Raw genomic sequence first — 17,831 nt, forward strand, 5'->3', positions numbered from 1 at the left:
GTAACTGGCATCTTTTCACTTCTACATAAACCTATTATCCTCAAACTCAGTTTGGGGGTTCTCCAGTTAGCATTTTGCCAGATTTGTCTCCTAAATCATCCCCCCAATCCCTTCCTAGTTCAGAGGTTTCCATTTGCAGTTCACTGAATGTAGCATTATCTTTTCACTTACCTAGATGCTGTACATACTCCCTCATTCATTTATCAATAAAGGTTCTTTATTCCAGGACACAGCTGGCAAGAAAATTGTGGAGGGTGTAATTATACCTATCAAAAGGAACATTGCACTAATCCCCTAATAACTGAAGTGACTACGATTACTGGACAGCTGAGAATTGAACAGTACTGGCCACCATTCATCATTGTGGGCAAGAGCATTAAAAGAAGTTTTTTGCCTTGGCCGGTTTGGCTCAGTGGACAGAGCATTGGTCTGAGGACTGAAGGGTCCTGGGTTCGATTCCGGTCAGGGGCACATGCCCAGGTTGTGGGCTCAATCCCCAGTGGGGGGGCGCACAGGAGGCAGCCAATCAATGATTCTCTCTCATCATTGATGTTCCTATCTCTCTCTCTCCCACTCCCTTCCTCTCTGAAATCAATAAACATCCCTTCCTCTCTGAAATCAATAAACATTTTTTTTTAAATAAGTTTCCTGCTTCAGGTTAATGGCTGTACTATGTTCCTGAACAATCTCTAATGGAATTATTTGTTTCTATTTGGGACAGAGCCCTGATATCCTATATAATAAAAGCCTAATATGCAAAGTGTCCAGTCGTCCGTTCAACCAATCAAAGTGTAATATGCTAATGATATGCTAAGGCCGCTTACTATGACATGCACTGACCACCAGGGGGGCAGATGCTCCAACCAGTAGGTTAGCTTGCTGCTGGAGTCCAGCCGATTGGGACTGAGCGAGACGCGAGATGGGCCAGACACGTCCTGGGGCCCTTCTGCGGTCCTTCCCCAGCTGGCCAACCTCCCAAATCGCTCCCCAGCTCTGATCGTGCACCAGTGGGGTCCCTCGGCCTGTCCTGCACATTCTCGCAATCTGGGAACCCTCAGGGGCACATTGACTGTCAGGTAGTTCCATCTATATAATAAAAGCCTAAGCGACCATTATGGCGGAACAACCAGAATGACTGGTCACTATGATGCGCACTGACCACCAGGGGCAGATGCTCAATGCAAGAGCTGCCGCCCTGTGGGCAGTGCACTCCCACAGGGGGAGCACCGCTCAGCCAGAAGGCAGGCTCACGGCTGGCGAGTGCAGCGGCAGTGGCAGGAGCCTCTTCTGCCTCCGTGGCAGCGGTAAGGAGCAGGCAGGCGGTAAGGAGCGAGGAGTTCCAAACTGCAAGAGGGATATCCGACTGCTGGCTATCCCCCAAGGGGTCCTGGACTGCAAGAGGGTACAGGCTAGGCTGAGGGACCACCCCCCACCATCTCATCCCCCTCCCCCAGTGCATGAATTTCGTGCACCAGGCCTGTAGTAGCAACATAAGCTGGAACAGATTCAGAGCATGAATAATGTGATTATACTTAGAGAATTATAAATAATAACAAGGATCCTCATTTTACATAAAACTAAAATGTATGTTAGTGGCATTTTTCCCTATTTCAGACATTGCTTAAAAACTAAGTATTGCCAAAACCGGTTTGGCTCAGTGGATAGAGCATCGGCCTGCGGACTGAAAGGTCCCAGGTTCGATTCCGGTCAAGGGCATGTACCTTGGTTGCGGGCACATCCCCAGTAGGGGGTGTGCAGGAGGCAGCTGATCGATGATTCTCTCTCATCGATGTTTCTAACTCTCTATCCCTCTCTCTTCCTCTCTGTAAAAATCAATAAAATATATTAAAAAAAAAAAAAACAACTAAGTATTGTAGCAAGCATAAACTTTATAATTACAAAACTCAACATGGTTTCTTTTCTAGTTGGACCCTGGACATGTTTTGCGCCTGGGGACCCAGGCACCCCAAAGCCTTGCTGCTCACCTGGATAACCAGGTTTCATCTGAGAGTCCTAGAGCTATTTCCTGCACCAGTGAGAATGACCCGGTGAGTTGCTAATATGTATATGAATTTTTTTTAGGGCTTATAATCTCTGCTGCTGTCATTATACATATCAAGAAAATGTACATGTAGTCAGACAATGCACGCAAGACAGCATTCTGGAACCCAGATCGTCCCCATCCCTGTCTGATACTGTAACATAAAACACTCAGGCAGGTCAGTCGACATTTGTTCTCATTTAATCCCTACCATTGAACTCATCTTATGCCAAGGATTTTGCTGGGGATAGAGCAGGCACATAGTAAATACTTAAGTCAATTCCTCAGAAGTTAAATTTAGCAGATATTATTGATCTTACTGTATGGTGGGTTGACACACATTTCCTTAAAGGACCAGATAGTAACATTTTAAGCTTATGAGCCAAAGTGGTCTCTGTCACAACTGTTTAGCTCTGTTATAAACAAATGGGAATGGATGTGTTCCAATAAAACTTTATTTATAAAAACGGTAGTCAACCATAGTTTATAGACTGTGGTATGCAAAATTCTAAAGAAATCAACTTTATTTGCCCAAGATCACAGCAGAGCAGTTATAGAACCTAGTTTTCCTGATAACCAATCTGGGACTATTTTCTATCTATTTTTTTAAGTGGATTTCCTAGTTCTAGAGAAGGAAGTAACTTGACTTGTTGAGAAGAGCTGCATTTAAAATGAAGTTTGTCAGCAGAAGCTAGGATTACAGTGGTATCCAGTGTTGTATTTTTTGCTGCAGATCCCATTAGACTAGATGTTGATTTTTTTCCTCCTTCCCCAGCATTACTGCTGCCTCTCAAATGAAGTCAGTTGTAAGGCCTGTGATTAAATGTGAAGAAAACCAATAGCTTTTGTTTATTTGTTTGTTTTCCTACTCTCTGGGCTTCCCCGTCTTAACGTATGCTGCTGTGCATGTGGGAGGAGAAAAATAATTCATTACCCAAAACACTATCTCAGCAGGGTGTGTTTTATTTATATCTCCAGTGTTCACCTACTTTCAAAAGCACAAAATGAAATAGAGTAAGTGAATGAAATCATCAAAGTGTCTTTCAGCTTTCCCTGTGAATATAGTCTCTTTATCTGCCAATTCCTCTAGAGTTTCTATGGAAACAGCAGCATGCAGATGATCTTGTCACATGACTGGATCATCTCTATACACAGCACAGAAGAATCCAGATGGCAAGAATTGTCACTGCTACCTCCACATCTAGGGTTTACGTTGCTGGGCAACTGGTTTCATCATTCAGGCCAACACCAGCTTTATATACACACTGTGGATTTGGGGACAAGAACTAGCATATCTTTATTTAAGATAAGAAATGAAAGATCTGCTTTTCAATTCTGAGAGATGAATGTTTCCTCAGTATGGTCTATCAGGCCCTTTCCACTTTTCGAAGTCTTTGTCATTTTGTCTACAGCCCCATTATATCTGTTTGCATTTTTATTTCATAGGCCAAGCATGAGGAGAAGCATGAGGGTCAGCACTACAACTTACCCCTCCAGGATATGAAGACTATATTCCCCCATGGCCTGCCTTCTCGATATGCAATGCAGGTGCTCAAAACGGGAGGGAATTGGAGGGAGCCCAGAACACACGCTGTTCATAGCAAAGTGATGTGATTAAATGAGTAGAAAACTATACAAAAATGAAACTTGAATCTTAAAAAAAAACAGATGAATTCATCTTTTGTTAATAGTGCTATTACTATAATTACTTTAAGCAATGTTTATCTGTGTTTAACCAATTAAAATCCTTTCTGGAGCCAGGCAAATATTCTTTTTTTTTTTTTTTTTTTTTTTAATCCTCACCCAAGGATATTTTTCCATTGATTTTTAGAGAAAGTGGAAGAGAGAGGGAAAGACAGAGAGAAATATCAATGTTAGACATCGATTGGTTGCCTCCTGCATGAGTCCCAACCAGAGCCCAAGCCAGGGAGGAGCCTGCAACCGAGATACATGCCCTTGACCGGAACCAAACCCGGGACCCTTCAGTCTACAGGACAATGCTCTATCCACTGAGCCAAACTGACTAGGGCCAAAATAGTCTTTTTTTTTCTTTTTAATTAATTTCTTTATTGATTAAGGTATCACATATTTGTCCTCATCCCCCCCCACATTCCCATCCCACACCCCTCCCCACGCATGCCCCCACCCCCGTTGTCCTTAACCACTGGTTAGGCTCATGTGCATGCACACAAGTCCTTTGGTTGATCTCTCCCCTTTACCTCCACCCTCCCCTACCCTCCCTCTGAGGCCCGACAGTCTGATCCATGCCTCCTTGTTTTTGGGTCTGTTCTTGTTCATCAGTCTATGTTGTTCATTATTTCCCCTAGATGAGGGCCAAAATATTCTTAAATAAATAAACAATATACTGCTATTTTCTTTACCTAACAGGTTTTTGGAAACTTGAATATTTAAATAGTTATTAAAAAATGAATTTAATATTTTCCTTAGAAATACCACATGATCTCACTCATCTATGGATAATAAAGAAAATTATAAGCTGTTGAACAAAAAGATAGATACAGAGACAGTAAAGCATCAAACAGAAGGTCAAATGACAGTGGGAAGGTTAGGGAGAGGTGGGGGAGATAAGAGATCAACCAAAGGACTTGTATGCAAGCATATAAGCATAACCAATGGACACAAAACTCTGTTAGGGCATGTATGGGAGTGGGAGGGGGGGGGGGCAATGGTAAGATATGTACACATATAATACCTTAATAAAAAAATGAAAAAAAATATTTTCCTTAGAAAAGTATCATGAAAATAGTTAATATGCTGTAGAAAAACAAAATTATAATGTATTCCTAAGCCATATAGAAATGATGCCTGGATTAGAGGCATCATTGTTCTTCAGATTCACAGATTTTCAGAAAATTCTAGTTTTGTGGTCATAACTTCAACCCAAAGAGTTGCTTGGGTTGTTTTATAGTCAATAAAGAATTCATGATCACACTGGCTGGTGTGATTTAGTGGTTGGAGTGTCAGCCCTCACACCCAGGGGTCTTTCTTGGGTTTGATTCCCGGTCAAGGGCATATACCTGGGTTGCAGGTTCCATCCCCGGCCCTGGTCAGGTTGTGTTCGGGAGGCAACCAATCGATGTTTGTCTCACGTCGATGTTTCTCTTTCCCTCTCCCTCTCTCTCCATTCCTCCCTTTCACTTCTTAAAAAAAAAATTTAATGAAAAATATATCCTGGGGTGAGGATTAACAAAAAAAAAAAAAATCATGAATAACTGCAAGCATATTTTGTTGACATGATTGGTTCTTTTGGCTAACTCCTGCTGAATTATTTTCAGCCTTAGAAATTATTCCTTGTTGTTGTTGTTGTTGTTGTTGTTGTTGTTAATACTGACAGGATATTTTTTTCCATTGACTTTTTCAAAACATTTTTATTGATTTCAGAGAAGAAGGGATAGGGGGAGAGAGATAGAAACCTCAGTGATGAATCATTGATCAGCTGCCTCTTGCACGCCCCCTACTGGGAAATCGAGCCTGCAACCTGGGCATATGCCCTGACTGGGAATCACATGGTGAGCTCCTGGTTCATAGCTCAACACTTAACCACTGAGCCATGCCGGAGGTAGCATTAAGTATCATTTTATATGCTTTTAGTATTTACATCAACCGTAAGTGGAATACATACTAGTAGTTATGTTGAGAGATGTCTTTATTATTTGTAGATTTCAATTAACTGATGCAATATCTGTACTTCATAACAGATATAATCAAAAGCTGACTCTTATGTTACTTGGTGTGAGATCATGTGTTTCAGTTTTTAGCTTAATTATATGGATATATTTTCACATTCAGAACCAATCCCACCCGTCCTAACTGCATAAATTAAAAATATACAGTTTGTTGCTATATTAGACTCAGTGTGCACACCAAGAACTGGTTAGAAGTTCCACACCCACTCTCTTTCTCCTTCCCTGTTTTGTTAGATGAAGACGTTCAATGAAGCTTGCCTGATGGTAAGGAAACCAGCCCTAGAGCTTCTGCGTTACCTGAAAAACACCAATTTTGCTCATCCAGCTGTACGATACGTTCTCTGTATCCTTTCCTGCCTTCGTGGGCTGTCTTAAGCCAGTGCTTTCCTCCCTCAAATGTGAGAAAAGAAGAAATGCAAGTGTACTCTTTGTTAGCAGAAGTGTTCCTTCTGGTAATGTTTTCTTTAACAGCAAGTGCTTTAGATGGGGAGAAGGGAACAGGAAAAACACTCAGTCTTTGCCATATTATTCATTTCTGTGCAAAACAGGACTGGCTGATACTGCATATTCCAGATGGTAAGAACTGTCTTCACTCTGCAGGGGTTTGTTCCTGTCCTGTGGTAGCACTGTGGCTTTAATGCTCTGATGGCTACAGGGGAGGCCTCTGCTCCAGACAGTGATCTAAACTAGTTCATAATTTCTTCTTCTTATTGACAAGCAAGTTGCAAGGTGAAGTAAATGCAACAAGAAGAAAATCAGCTGCCCAGCCAGTGTGGGTCACTGGTTGACTCATGCACCAGGAGGTCACATGCCCTGGCTGCACACTCAATACCCAGCAGGGGTCCTGCAGGAGGCAGCCCATCCATGTTGCTGTTTCTCTCTCATCCATGTTCCTGTCTCCCTCTCCCTTCCTCTCTCTCAAATGAATAAAAACCTATTTTTTAAAAAGAAGAAGAAATTCAGCTAAAAGCTCCCTGGAACCTTTTGATAATAAGAATGAGCTATTTTGGCCTAGCAGTCCTCCCTTTGATATGTGATGCCCAAGAGCATAAACTCCCACCTTAGAGGTCATCACAGGTGTTATGGCCGTCAGTCAACAGTTTTGAGTATCCAGAGAAACTGACATGGTACTGGTAATCAGCATTCTAGAGTTTAAAAACTTAAACGCTCATTCTTTGTGCATATCCTCCCTTGTGTATGTGCATCCACATACTATGACTATCTTTAGAAACTACGAGGATGCTGAGGTGACCATTAATTCACTTGGATGCCTTGTGTGTTGAGTGCAATGATCATGTTTAATCTAAAATAAACCCTGGAAACAAGGCTGTAAGAAGTACATAGGACACTAAAGCCATTCCCCGTGACTTAAAGAATTAATAGAGTACTTTGTGTTGTATACAGTTAGTTCCTGCCTACTTTGTTCTCTTTGCCCCCGCCCCCTTTTTTTTAGCTCATCTTTGGGTGAAGAACTGCCGGGATCTTCTGCAGTCCACCTACAACAAACAGCGCTTTGATCAACCTTTAGAGGCTTCGATCTGGCTGAAGAATTTCAAAACTACAAATGAGCGTTTCTTGAGTCAGGTGACTAGACTCCCAGAAGTTTGGTGCTGGACATTCTTTAAATAGATTTTATCTTCTTTGTGCCCCACGTACCAGTAGACTGGAGAACTAGTATCGTGGTTGAGATAACTATACCATTTTCTGTTTTTTGCATATACAGTATTTTACTCACAGTGAGCTCACAATCTGAAACTCATTTATCCATAGAGGCATCAGTAGGCTGTTCCCATATTGTGGGTATCAAATTGAAGTTCAGATTAATTCATTGACTTTCCAAGGTCATAGGCTCAGATTCTCTAAAGCATCTTCTAACTCAGTGGTCGGCAAACCGCGGCTCACGAGCCACATGCGGCTCTTTGGCCCCTTGAGTGTGGCTCTTCCACAAAATACCACGTGCGGGTGCGCACGTACAGTGCGATTGAAACTTCGTGGCCCATGCGCAGAAGTGGGTTTTCAGCTCTCAAAAGAAATTTCAATCGTTGTACTGTTGATATTTGGCTCTGTTGACTAATGCGTTTGCCGACCACTGTTCTAACTACATAATTTTCTCCAGATAAAATCTTTTTTGGAACCAGAAATGTATTGGTAAAATTACTCTTTACTCTAGTAACTCTTGAATATGATCTCTAAGCCAGAGGTTTTCAAATCTAGAAATTTAGAGTCATCTAGGAACCTATTAAAAATGTAGGTGTCAAGGTCTTAACCTGGACCTTTATAGTCAGAATCGTGTGTGTGTGTGTGTGTGTGTGTGTGTGTGTGTGTGTGTGTGTGTGTGTTTAAGCTCCAGGCAGAAATGGGCTAGATAGCATTCACTCATATTGAGATAGACCTCTTATAGGGCTTGAAAAATAGATTTAAACTGATTCTAATAACACAACCTTTTGTTTGGTTTTAGATAAAAATTCAAGAGAAGTATGTCTGGAATAAGCGAGAAAGCATTGAGAAAGGCAGTTCTCTGGGAGAAGTAGTTGAACAGGTATAAAAAAAGATACTGTGTACTGTGCCATAACCAGAGAAGGCCTCTTATAGATAGGACTGGACTGTAAGCCACTATCTCCCTTTTGCTACAGGGTATAACACGGGTGAGGAACGCCACAGATGCCGTTGGGATTGTGCTTAAAGAGCTAAAGAGGCAAAGTTCTTTGGGTATTTTTCACCTCCTGGTGGCAGTGGATGGAGTCAATGCTCTCTGGGGAAGGACCATGCTGAAAAGAGAAGATAAAAGCCCAGTAGGAAAACTGAGTTTCTCTGTTCTGGGTTCTCTGATTTCTGGTGCCATATTATATACTAGAGGCCCGGAGCATGAAAATTCATGCACTGGAGCGGGTGTCCCTCAGCCAGGCCTGCCCCCTCTCACAGTCGGGGAGCCCTCATGGGCGGGAGGCAACCCAGTGATCAGGGGAAGGCGATGCCCCCATCACACCTCTGCTGCTGCCACTGCTGGCCGCACAAGCCTTGGCCGGCCCTGGTTACCTGAGCCTCAGGCCGGCTCTGGGAGGCTTGCCTGCTCCTCGGGCTGGCCCTGGGCGGCTGGGAGGCTGAGGGGACTGGGGGACTCCTGAGGCAGGTGTGCAGAGCGGTGGGACCTGCCTTGGGGCGGGCCGGCCATGCCGTGCGCCTGCCACCCCGGCCGGGCTGAGGGGACTGGGCGCCACCATTTTGTGGCTGTGGGCGCTGCCATCTTTGAGGGTGTGGCAGTCAGTTAGCATATTCCCTCTTTATTAGATAGGATAGGCTGGGCATAGTAGACATACAGTATATTTTCTTGGGTAGGAGTATTTGAATTAGATGTATAGTGAAAGTAGCATCAAAAGGAGCTGATACAGCCCTGGCTGGTTTGGCTCAGTTGATTGGAGCATTGTCCTGTACACCAAAAGGTGGATTTGATTCCCAGACTGGGCACATACCCAGGTTGTGAGTTTGAGCTCCAGTCTGAGCAAGTACAGGAGACAACAAATTGATATTCCTCCCTCTCCCTCTCTCTCCCTCTCCCGCCTTTTCTCTCTAAAGCCAATTTTTTTAAAGAAGATTATACCAAGTTCCACTATCCATTGAAAACTAAGGGAGAGTATTTTGGGTTTTTTAAAATATATTTTATTGATATATAGAGAGGAAGGGAGAGGGATAGAGAGTTAGAAACACTGATGAGAGAGAAACATCTATCAGCTGCCTCCTGCACACCTCCTACTGGGGATGTGCCTGCAACCAAGGTGCATGCCCTTGACTGGAATTGAATCTGGGACCCTTCAGTCCACAGGCCGACGCTCTATCCACTGAGCCAAACCAGTTAGGGCTAGGAGAGTATTTTGAAAAGAGCATGACAAGAGAAGCTACTAGTACATTTTTTTCCTTTCTATTCTCTTTTCAAAATGAGGCTGTGTGGTGTAGAAAGAGGAGATCAGAAGTATCTTCGGGGTATTTGGAGACGGTGGGTGTTTTCTCCTTTGGGGATTGTTTTTACCTCCAGAAGCACAGTAGTTTTAGGGCCAACAGCTATGCAGCTTATCTCAGAGGCTATACCTTCGGCCTCTGCTACGGTTAGGTAGTAGTTGAGGGTTTTTTAGTTGCTATTAATTACTGGTAATTTGTCTCAGGGGAGCATCCAGGCAAAAGCAAATAATGGCCTCTTTCTGCTCCCACCCCTTCCTCCCCTCACACACTGACCAATGTGCAGATCGCCGCAGAGGAACTAGCACTTATTCACAACCTGAGGAAGATGGTGAAAAACGATTGGGTGAGTGCATATGGTGCCAATCACATTTCAGAGAGAGATGTATTTTCATTTCAAAGATCTTCCACTATTTCATTCCTAGTACTTTCCAGTCTCTAATTTTATGGACAGAAAGTTCCTTTATCTCATTTAATTCCCATAAACTATCAATTTTAAAATCTATATATTTGGTTTCTAATCTTTCCACTTAACTGGAGTAAGCTTATTCAAAACCATTTTATTTAAATATTGGTGTAATTACTTTGCTTGCAATTGTTCAAGTGTTTTTATATCTTCTTTTTTAGCTTTTTCTAATTGGCTTCTTCTCCTTTCAGAATGGAGGTGCCATTGTGTTGACTTTGAGCCAGACTGGGTCTCTTTACAAGCCCCGGAACGCCTACATGCCCCAGGAGCTGCTGGGAAAGGTCAAGTCATTGGAAAATGTTTCCCTTAGATAGTCCTTCTGTCTAAAGACATCTTTTTTTTTTTTTTTAACATAATTTCAGACTTGGAGAAAAATTATATTCCTGTATGACTTCAACCAAATTCCTAAAATGTTAACTTTAATCATATTTGCTTTACTCTTCTTCCTCTTCATTCTTTTTTTCTGAATATGTGGCAGTAACCTGAGGATGCATGCCTCTTTATCTCAAAATCATGTGTACTTCCTAAAACCAAAGATATCTTAATATATAACCAAAGCACAGCTGTCAAAGTCAGAAAGTTGACATCGATATAGTACTGTTAACCTCGTCTATGGAACTTCCTCTGGTTTTGCCAGAATATCCCAGCATTCTTTACAGAAAAAAGAGGGTCCTGGACTACGTGTTGCACTCCGTGGTCATGTGTCTTTCGTCTCCTTTAACCTGGGACAGTTCCTCAGTCTTTGTCTTCTATAATCTTAATATTTTTATTTTTATTTCTGAAGACTTATGCCAGTTATCTTAGGGGTTATTTTATGAAGTTTCTGATGTTTTTCTCCTGATTATATGTGATATTAGAAGTGATGTGTGTTCTTAGTGCATAATATCAGAAGGCACATGAGACCTATTTCTCCTACTACCAGCAATGCTAACCTTGAACATAGTTAAGGTGGCATCCATTTCTGTCCTCAGTGAAGTTGTTATTTTACTTTTATAGTGAACAAATAATCTTGTGGATGTATACTTTGAGACTAGGTAAATATCCTGTTCCTCCTCAAATTTCTCCTTACTAGTTTTAGTACTCATTGGTGATTCTTCCTAAATCAGTTATCATGATAATTGCAAAATAGATATATTCTAGTTCCATCATTTCCTCTAAATGTATCAGCTGGCTTTCTATTATATGTAAGAATTTTCCTTTCTACCTTATGTATTTATTTGTTTCAGTACAGACATGTGGATTCTTAATTTTTACTACCATTATTTATTTTGATGCTTAAATTATCCCAGATTTGGCCAGTAGGTGCCCCTTTAAGCTTACCCTGGATGCATATGGGCTACTGATAACACCCAGTTAAAGGCACCTTCTGGACCATGGTTGGGCAGTTTTTTTGTTTTGTTTTGTTTTGTTTTTGGGGGGGGGGGGCAGTGTTAATACCCACCATTTCCAAGCCACGGAAAACTGATAGAGAAGAATTTATTTTCAAGATGAATTCCTGCCCTGGCTGGTTTGCTAAGTGGATAGAGCATGCAGACCAGAAGGTCCAGGGTTCGATTCCAGTCAAGGGCACGTGCATGGGTTGCGGAGGCAACAGATCTATGATTCTCTCTCATCATTGATGTTTCTATCTAACTCTCCCTCTTCCTTCCTCTCTAAAGTCAGTAAAAATATTATTTAATTGAATTCCTAATGAGGTCAACATAGAACACAGTTGCCTGAACAGCCACACACACAGGCAACAAGTAGTAGACGAACCAGAGAGAGAAGGGAGGTTACCTTTAAGAGTGTGTGTGGCCAGAGCACTGCCTGGTGCGCACGGGCCTGTGTGTCACTTAACAATTACTGTGTCTTTATCCCTTTTCTTCTCCAGGAAGGATTTGATGCCTTGGATCCCTTTATTCCTATCCTGGTTGGCAACTATAACCCAAAAGAATTTGAAAGTTGTATTCAGTATTATTTGGAAAACAGTTGGCTTCAACATGAGAAAGGTCAGTTGTTAATTTTTCTGTAAGGACTTCATGCTGTCAGGAAGATCCCCACTGTCAAAGCCTTGATCTCTTCTTCCCTCAAGAGTAGTGTGTCATTTGTATTTCATCTTTTTTCCCTTTATCTTGACTTCTTCCTGGCTGACCCAATGGTACAGAAGGGGTGGGGGGTAAGGGTTAATTTACAAAAGACATTATATCTCTCCCTAAATTCTCAGAGTAGTATAAAATAAAATGCTCATGCTAGGAGAGGAGGCCGGACCAAGCCCAGTCACTTGGTTCAGGTTGCTGCCACACTCTCATTGTTGCATTTTTCTTTATGTGTGTTTTTTATAAGTTTTGTTCATTGTTGCATTTATTCATCATTCAACAAACTTCAATTGACTCATATGCTAGGACACCCACAGAATAGTTGACAGTGTGTAAGAGACTACCCTCCCCCCAACAAAGCAAATCTTTGCTATACCTGTCCTAGTCTTGTACATGAAAGCAATCGAGCTGTTCTTTTCATCCTTGCCCTTGGCTGGGGGAGGGGGAGGAGGAGGAGGGTGTAGAGGAAAAGTCAAGGCTGTTCTATCAATAGGTCATAGAGAATCAGCTGTCATTGGAACATGTTACTAAAGGAAAGAGTGTATATAAAGCAGCTGCAACATGATGGGTTGGGAAGCACAGTGTAGAGGTTTGGTGGATGGGAGATCTGACCTTGTCCTAAAGTCCAGAGGTCATCTTGGAATAGTGGAAAAGATAAATGCTGGACTGGAGAATAGAGACAGAAAGGGAAATGTGCATAGAAAATATAATCGTTTATTAGGATAAAGGCTCTAGAAGTGAGGTCTCTTGGGAGTGCTGATGACATCAAAATGTAATCTAGATAATGTAGCCTCTACAGAATGCTCTGTGTGTAACATGACGCTCAGGAGAAAATTGCCAATTATCTGTGCTCGATTCCTTTTCAGCTCATACGGAAGAAGGTAAAAAGGAGCTGCTGTTCCTCAGTAATGGGAATCCTGGGCAGCTGGAGCGGCTCTGTGCCTACCTCTAGGCCATGGTCACAACATCCATGGAAGGCAATGGACATTAAGGCCCATCAGATGGGGACGTCCCGCAGTACACAGAGCTGTGGGACTGGACAGTACTGCACGTCAGCTCCCAACTTCGCTGAAATGGGTTCCTTGTAAAGTGATTATAATGGCAATAAGACATCCTCTTGTTCCTGAAACTAATATCAGTTTATTATATGTGGTTTTTACATTTTAATCAATCATGCATCTTTTCCTTAAAAATTAAATTATCTTTCTTTAAGTGTTGTGTTAGATCTATGCGATGGGAAGAGTCTTCAGATTGGCCAACTTTTACACTTTTATCCGTGGTCCTTGACAACCTTACTGACACTCCACCTGAATCAAGTAGTAAACCCTGACAGAATACATTGTATGTAATGATTAAATTGTCCTTAATGCATACTAGCTGTGTACCATCTTTGGGAGATTTGAGAATAATTACTCAAATCAGTTTCAATAGAGTTAAATTGTCTGACCATACCCAAGTTCTTGGTATAGAGTCAGAAGTTTGAGTCCCAAATCTACCACTTAATCGCTGTCTTAGGGTCTCTTACCCTATTTCCTTATTTGATTTCACCTTATCTCCATTTGACTACATAAGGCCACTCTACCAAGTACAGGAGACAGCATCTCCACCTAATACACAGAAACAAACACAGGGAAGCAGCCAAACTGACAAGACAAAGAAATAGTTCCCAAATTTAAAAACAGGAGAAAACTTGAGAAAAAGAATTAAATGAAATGGAAGCAAGCAAATTATCAGATATAGAGTTCAAAATATAGGTATAAGGATACTCTAGGAATTCAGTGAGCACTTCAGTAGCATAAAAAAAGGCATGGAACACCTACCTGGCAGGGGAGATACCATGATCACAAAGGTGATTTTCCCAAGGTGAGGATACACTGCACTCCGGATGTGCTGGCCCCTGGGATTTCCCCAAATGTGGGCAACTCAGCTGCATAATTTGTGGTAGTGGGAACTGCATTTGCATTCTCCCCTGAAACAAAATCAGACTTGGAGCCCTATCCAGTGTGCTCAATGGTTAGAGTGTTAGCCCATGCACCAAATGGTCAAGGGTTCGATTCCCAGTAAAGGGCACGTACCTGGGTTGCAGGTTTGATCCCTCTGGGAGGCAACCAATTAATGTGTCTCTCTCATCAATGTTTTTCTCCCTCCCCACCTCTCTTCCTCCCTCCGTCCCACTCTCTAAAAATCAATGGAAAAAATACCCTCAGATGAGGAGTAACAAAAAAGTAAATTTTTAAAAAGGATATAGAAACCACAAAAAAAGAATCAGATGAAGGATACACTAATGAAAATGAATAAATGATCACTAGGCCATGTGTAGGTGGGCATGGAGTGCACACCAAGTGTCTGCCCCCTTTGCCTAAGGCAGGGGTCCTCAAACTTTTTAAACGGGGGCCAGTTCACTGTCCCTCCGACTGTTGGAGGGCCGGACTATAGTTTTAAAAAAACTATGAACAAATTCCTATGCACACTGCACATATCTTATTTTTGAAGTAAAAAAACAAAACAGCAAAAACACCCACATGTGGCCCGCGGGCCATAGTTTGAGGACGCCTGGCCTAAGGGGTCAACTCCCAGGCTCCTCCCACACCTTTTGAGGACCTGGGGCTGCAGGCAGGACCTGGGGAACTAGTGATCAGCTGGGGCCCAGGCTCAGCAGGTCCCTGGAGCTGCAGGGGAGCACTGAGGGTGCTGCGTGCTGAATGGGGGCCCAAGGGATGAGAGATGCTGCCTCGGAGGTGGAGTGGCATCCGGGACTTGGACAGGAGGCGCCGGGGCTGGGGCCTCTTCCTAGCCGGAGCAACGGAGGTCAAGAAGGCAGAGGGTCCAGGGAGTGGGTTCTGGGACCCCAACCTCACCCAGCAGATTCCCTGGACCCGGGCTCCATCGCCCTCCCACAGTTCCCAGGCCAGGCGGGCTCTTTCCTGCCTCCCTGCCTTCGTGCATGCAGTTCCCTCCACCTGGAATGCCCTTCCTCAGCCTTCAGGTCCCAGCCGGCTCTAACTCCACTGGAGAATCTTCCCCGAGTCCCTTGGGGCTGCCCCTGCATCCTGCACCCACCTTGGTCACATTTTCTTGATGATGCTCTCACGGGTGGTGAGGTCTTGGGGATGCTACCTTTGCCTTGTACCCCCGCGCCTGGCACAGACAGGTGCTCAGTAAAGCCGGAAGGAAGGGAAGGAGCTAGGGAGGAAGGAAGGGAAAGGAGCAGAGAAACACCTCCTAGGATTGGAGAGGACCTGGGCCGTGAGCACCTGGCACAGGGCTGGGCACGGAGCAAAGCCCACTCCCTTCCTGCCGCCTCCACTTGAGCCTGGGCTCCAGCACCTTCTGCCTCATCCCATTTGGAGCCGGCTCAGGGCTCCTCTCTATACACACAGGCCTGTGTCTGTTGTCCCTTTGGAGGCAAAGTCATCACACCAGGATGCAGACGTGCACTTGACTTCATCAGGAGCTGAGTGTTTGGGAGAATTGGGAGAAAGGCCTCCATTCTCCCAAATCCAGGACCATGCAAGCTTGCAAGGCCCGAGGGCTGACCTTGAGCAGGGGACTTCAGAGGGTTTTCACACTGAGTACTTTCTGCAAACAATGCCTTACCTGATGGCCATGACATACAACAGATGGAAACTAAGCTGCTTAGGGTGAAGTTGTGCGGTGTTGAGGGCTCCTGGGAGAGGGGACCAGAGTCCCCTTTCCCCTGTAGCTCTGGGTCCCAGGAAGATGGGGAGCAAAGCCCACTCCCTTCCTGCCGCCTCCACTTGAGCCTGGGCTCCAGCACCTTCTGCCTCATCCCACTGGGAGCCGGCTCAGAGGCAGCCTCCACACCCGCAGGCCTGAGTCTGTTGCCCATTTGGAGGCAAGGGACCCCCTTATTTCTGAACGGAGCGCCTGGCGGGATGTCCCTGCAGCGTGTGGAGGAAGGAGCAGAGGGCTCCGATCCTAGAGGCTGCGTACAGGTCCTGGCCGCCTCGTCCCAGCTTGGGCCCTGAAGGGCTCTCTGGTAATCCAGCCACAGTTACAAATGCACAGAGGGCCCCGGAGCCTCCTGGGTTCGTGAAAATGGGGACCACACACGTCAGCTGCAGAGACCGACCTGGTTCCCAATCCAGCTCTGCCCCATCCCAGCTGAGGGAAGCGCGGAGGCCTGGTTCTGACCTGTGGAACGGGAATGATGTGCTGGGCCGGCTCCCAGCGGGCACGGGCTGGGTGGCAGGGTGACTCTTACTTTCTGCAGTAACAGGAACTGGCCAGCAGAGGGAGACATCCTCTGCCGCCTCCCAAGACAGGCAGCTGGGCTGGGCGGAAACCACACCTGGTTCCCCTTCAGAAGGGGTAAGGGGGAGGCAGAAGGGTGGCTTTGGGGCCAGGTGGGCACCCAGCTGCCCTGGGAGGCCTGTTCTGCCTACCACCCTACAGACGGGTCCCCTCTGGTGGCCGCACTGCGCAGGCTGAGCCCTCCAGGAGCTGGATGTCAGCACAGACTGGGTGCTCTCGGCATTTCCTCCGGGGAGAGGGGAGGCGGGTGTGGGGGCGGAGTGCCCACCTGGTGTCTGCACCCCCGTGCCTAAGGGGTCAACGTCCCCCCCCCGCCCCTCCCAGACTGGTTTGAGGACCTGGGGCTGCAGGCAGGACCTGGGGAACTGGTGACTGGCTGTGGCCCGGGCTCAGCAGGTCCCGGGAGCTGCAGGGGAGCACTGAGGGTGCCTATTGCTGAATGGGGGCCCAGGGGATGAGAGATGCTGCCTCGGAGGTGGGGTGGCATCGGGGACTTGGACCAGGAGGCGCCGGGGCAGAGCCACGTCTCACAGAGCGAATGCAGGAAGTCTGCTGGTTTGCAGACCCCGAATCAATTTCATTTCGAGGTAAAACAAAATCTGCCAGGAGAGGCAGGCGGCGTAAGCCAGACGGGAAAAATCATGGCACTTTGTAATCAAAGCCACAGACGGTGACGCAAGGCCCTCGCCCCAGGGCAGCGGGAGGGACCGAGGGACAAAGAGAGCAGCCGCCCGGAGGCACTGGTGCCATGGCCGGACCCCGTCTGCTGGGGGTGGAGGAGGGGGTGAGGGGAAGGGTGAAGCCCATCAGAGCAAATGGCCACAGGGTGAAGGGCCGCTTACCCAGAGGTCACAGGTCACGGAGACAGAGGCTCTGGGCGGCCGAGGGTTCTATTCTCAGTTCTGTCCTTTCACTGCTGTGTGCCCTGGAAGGAAGAAGCCACTTGCCCTCTCGGTGCCTCGGTAGCTTCACCTGTACGATGGGCACGTGTACAGGGGGCGTGGCCACGTGGACGGCCAGAAGTGTGCACGTGAACAGGGACGGGGGTCACGTGATGGACCGGAAATGCCCACGTGAACATGGGGCGGGGCCATGTGGACAGCCGGAAATTAGCACATGGGCAGGGGGCGGGGCATGTGATCAGCCGGGTGTGCACAGGTGAACACAGTGTGAGGTTATGTGAGGCCGGAGGAGAGGCCATGTGAAGACGAGGGGAGAGTGAAGGGATGGGGCCAGGAGCAAAGGAGCCCCAGGAGCCCCCAGAAGCTGAGGAGGCAGGAAGGACCCTGCCCCGGAGCCCTCCGAGGGAGCACAGC

General features: G+C 45.6%; 1 protein-coding gene, 1 long non-coding RNA gene and 1 other non-coding gene across 4 annotated transcripts in view; 2 read left to right on the forward strand and 1 right to left on the reverse strand.

Annotated features, from left to right (window-relative positions):
* DAP3 (death associated protein 3) overlaps positions 1-13,452 on the forward strand; it is a 29,970-nt gene extending 16,518 nt beyond the window's left edge. For both annotated transcript variants that reach the window (XM_028131424.2, XM_054711732.1), the window contains 11 exons: positions 1,926-2,048; positions 3,488-3,589; positions 5,983-6,091; positions 6,232-6,324; positions 7,202-7,332; positions 8,207-8,287; positions 8,382-8,540; positions 9,986-10,045; positions 10,357-10,446; positions 12,036-12,153; positions 13,107-13,452. In XM_028131424.2, coding sequence (XP_027987225.2) covers positions 1,926-2,048; positions 3,488-3,589; positions 5,983-6,091; positions 6,232-6,324; positions 7,202-7,332; positions 8,207-8,287; positions 8,382-8,540; positions 9,986-10,045; positions 10,357-10,446; positions 12,036-12,153; positions 13,107-13,192 — 1,152 coding nt within the window. In that variant the 3' untranslated portion in view covers positions 13,193-13,452. The remainder of the gene's footprint in view (positions 1-1,925; positions 2,049-3,487; positions 3,590-5,982; positions 6,092-6,231; positions 6,325-7,201; positions 7,333-8,206; positions 8,288-8,381; positions 8,541-9,985; positions 10,046-10,356; positions 10,447-12,035; positions 12,154-13,106) is intronic.
* Positions 12,139-17,451, reverse strand: LOC129147903 (uncharacterized). Its single transcript, XR_008555121.1, has 3 exons — positions 17,358-17,451; positions 14,061-14,209; positions 12,139-12,287 (listed from the first exon to the last, which is right to left on the reverse strand). It is a non-coding gene; the product is annotated as an uncharacterized LOC129147903 (long non-coding RNA).
* On the forward strand, positions 14,053-14,210 carry LOC114227845 (U1 spliceosomal RNA). The gene has a single exon (XR_003613944.2). It is a non-coding gene; the product is annotated as a U1 spliceosomal RNA (small nuclear RNA).
* Positions 17,452-17,831: the final 380 nt, after the last annotated feature.

The sequence above is a fragment of the Eptesicus fuscus genome, chromosome 22, assembly GCF_027574615.1.
Source record: "Eptesicus fuscus isolate TK198812 chromosome 22, DD_ASM_mEF_20220401, whole genome shotgun sequence".
Taxonomy (NCBI): Eukaryota; Metazoa; Chordata; class Mammalia; order Chiroptera; family Vespertilionidae; genus Eptesicus; species Eptesicus fuscus.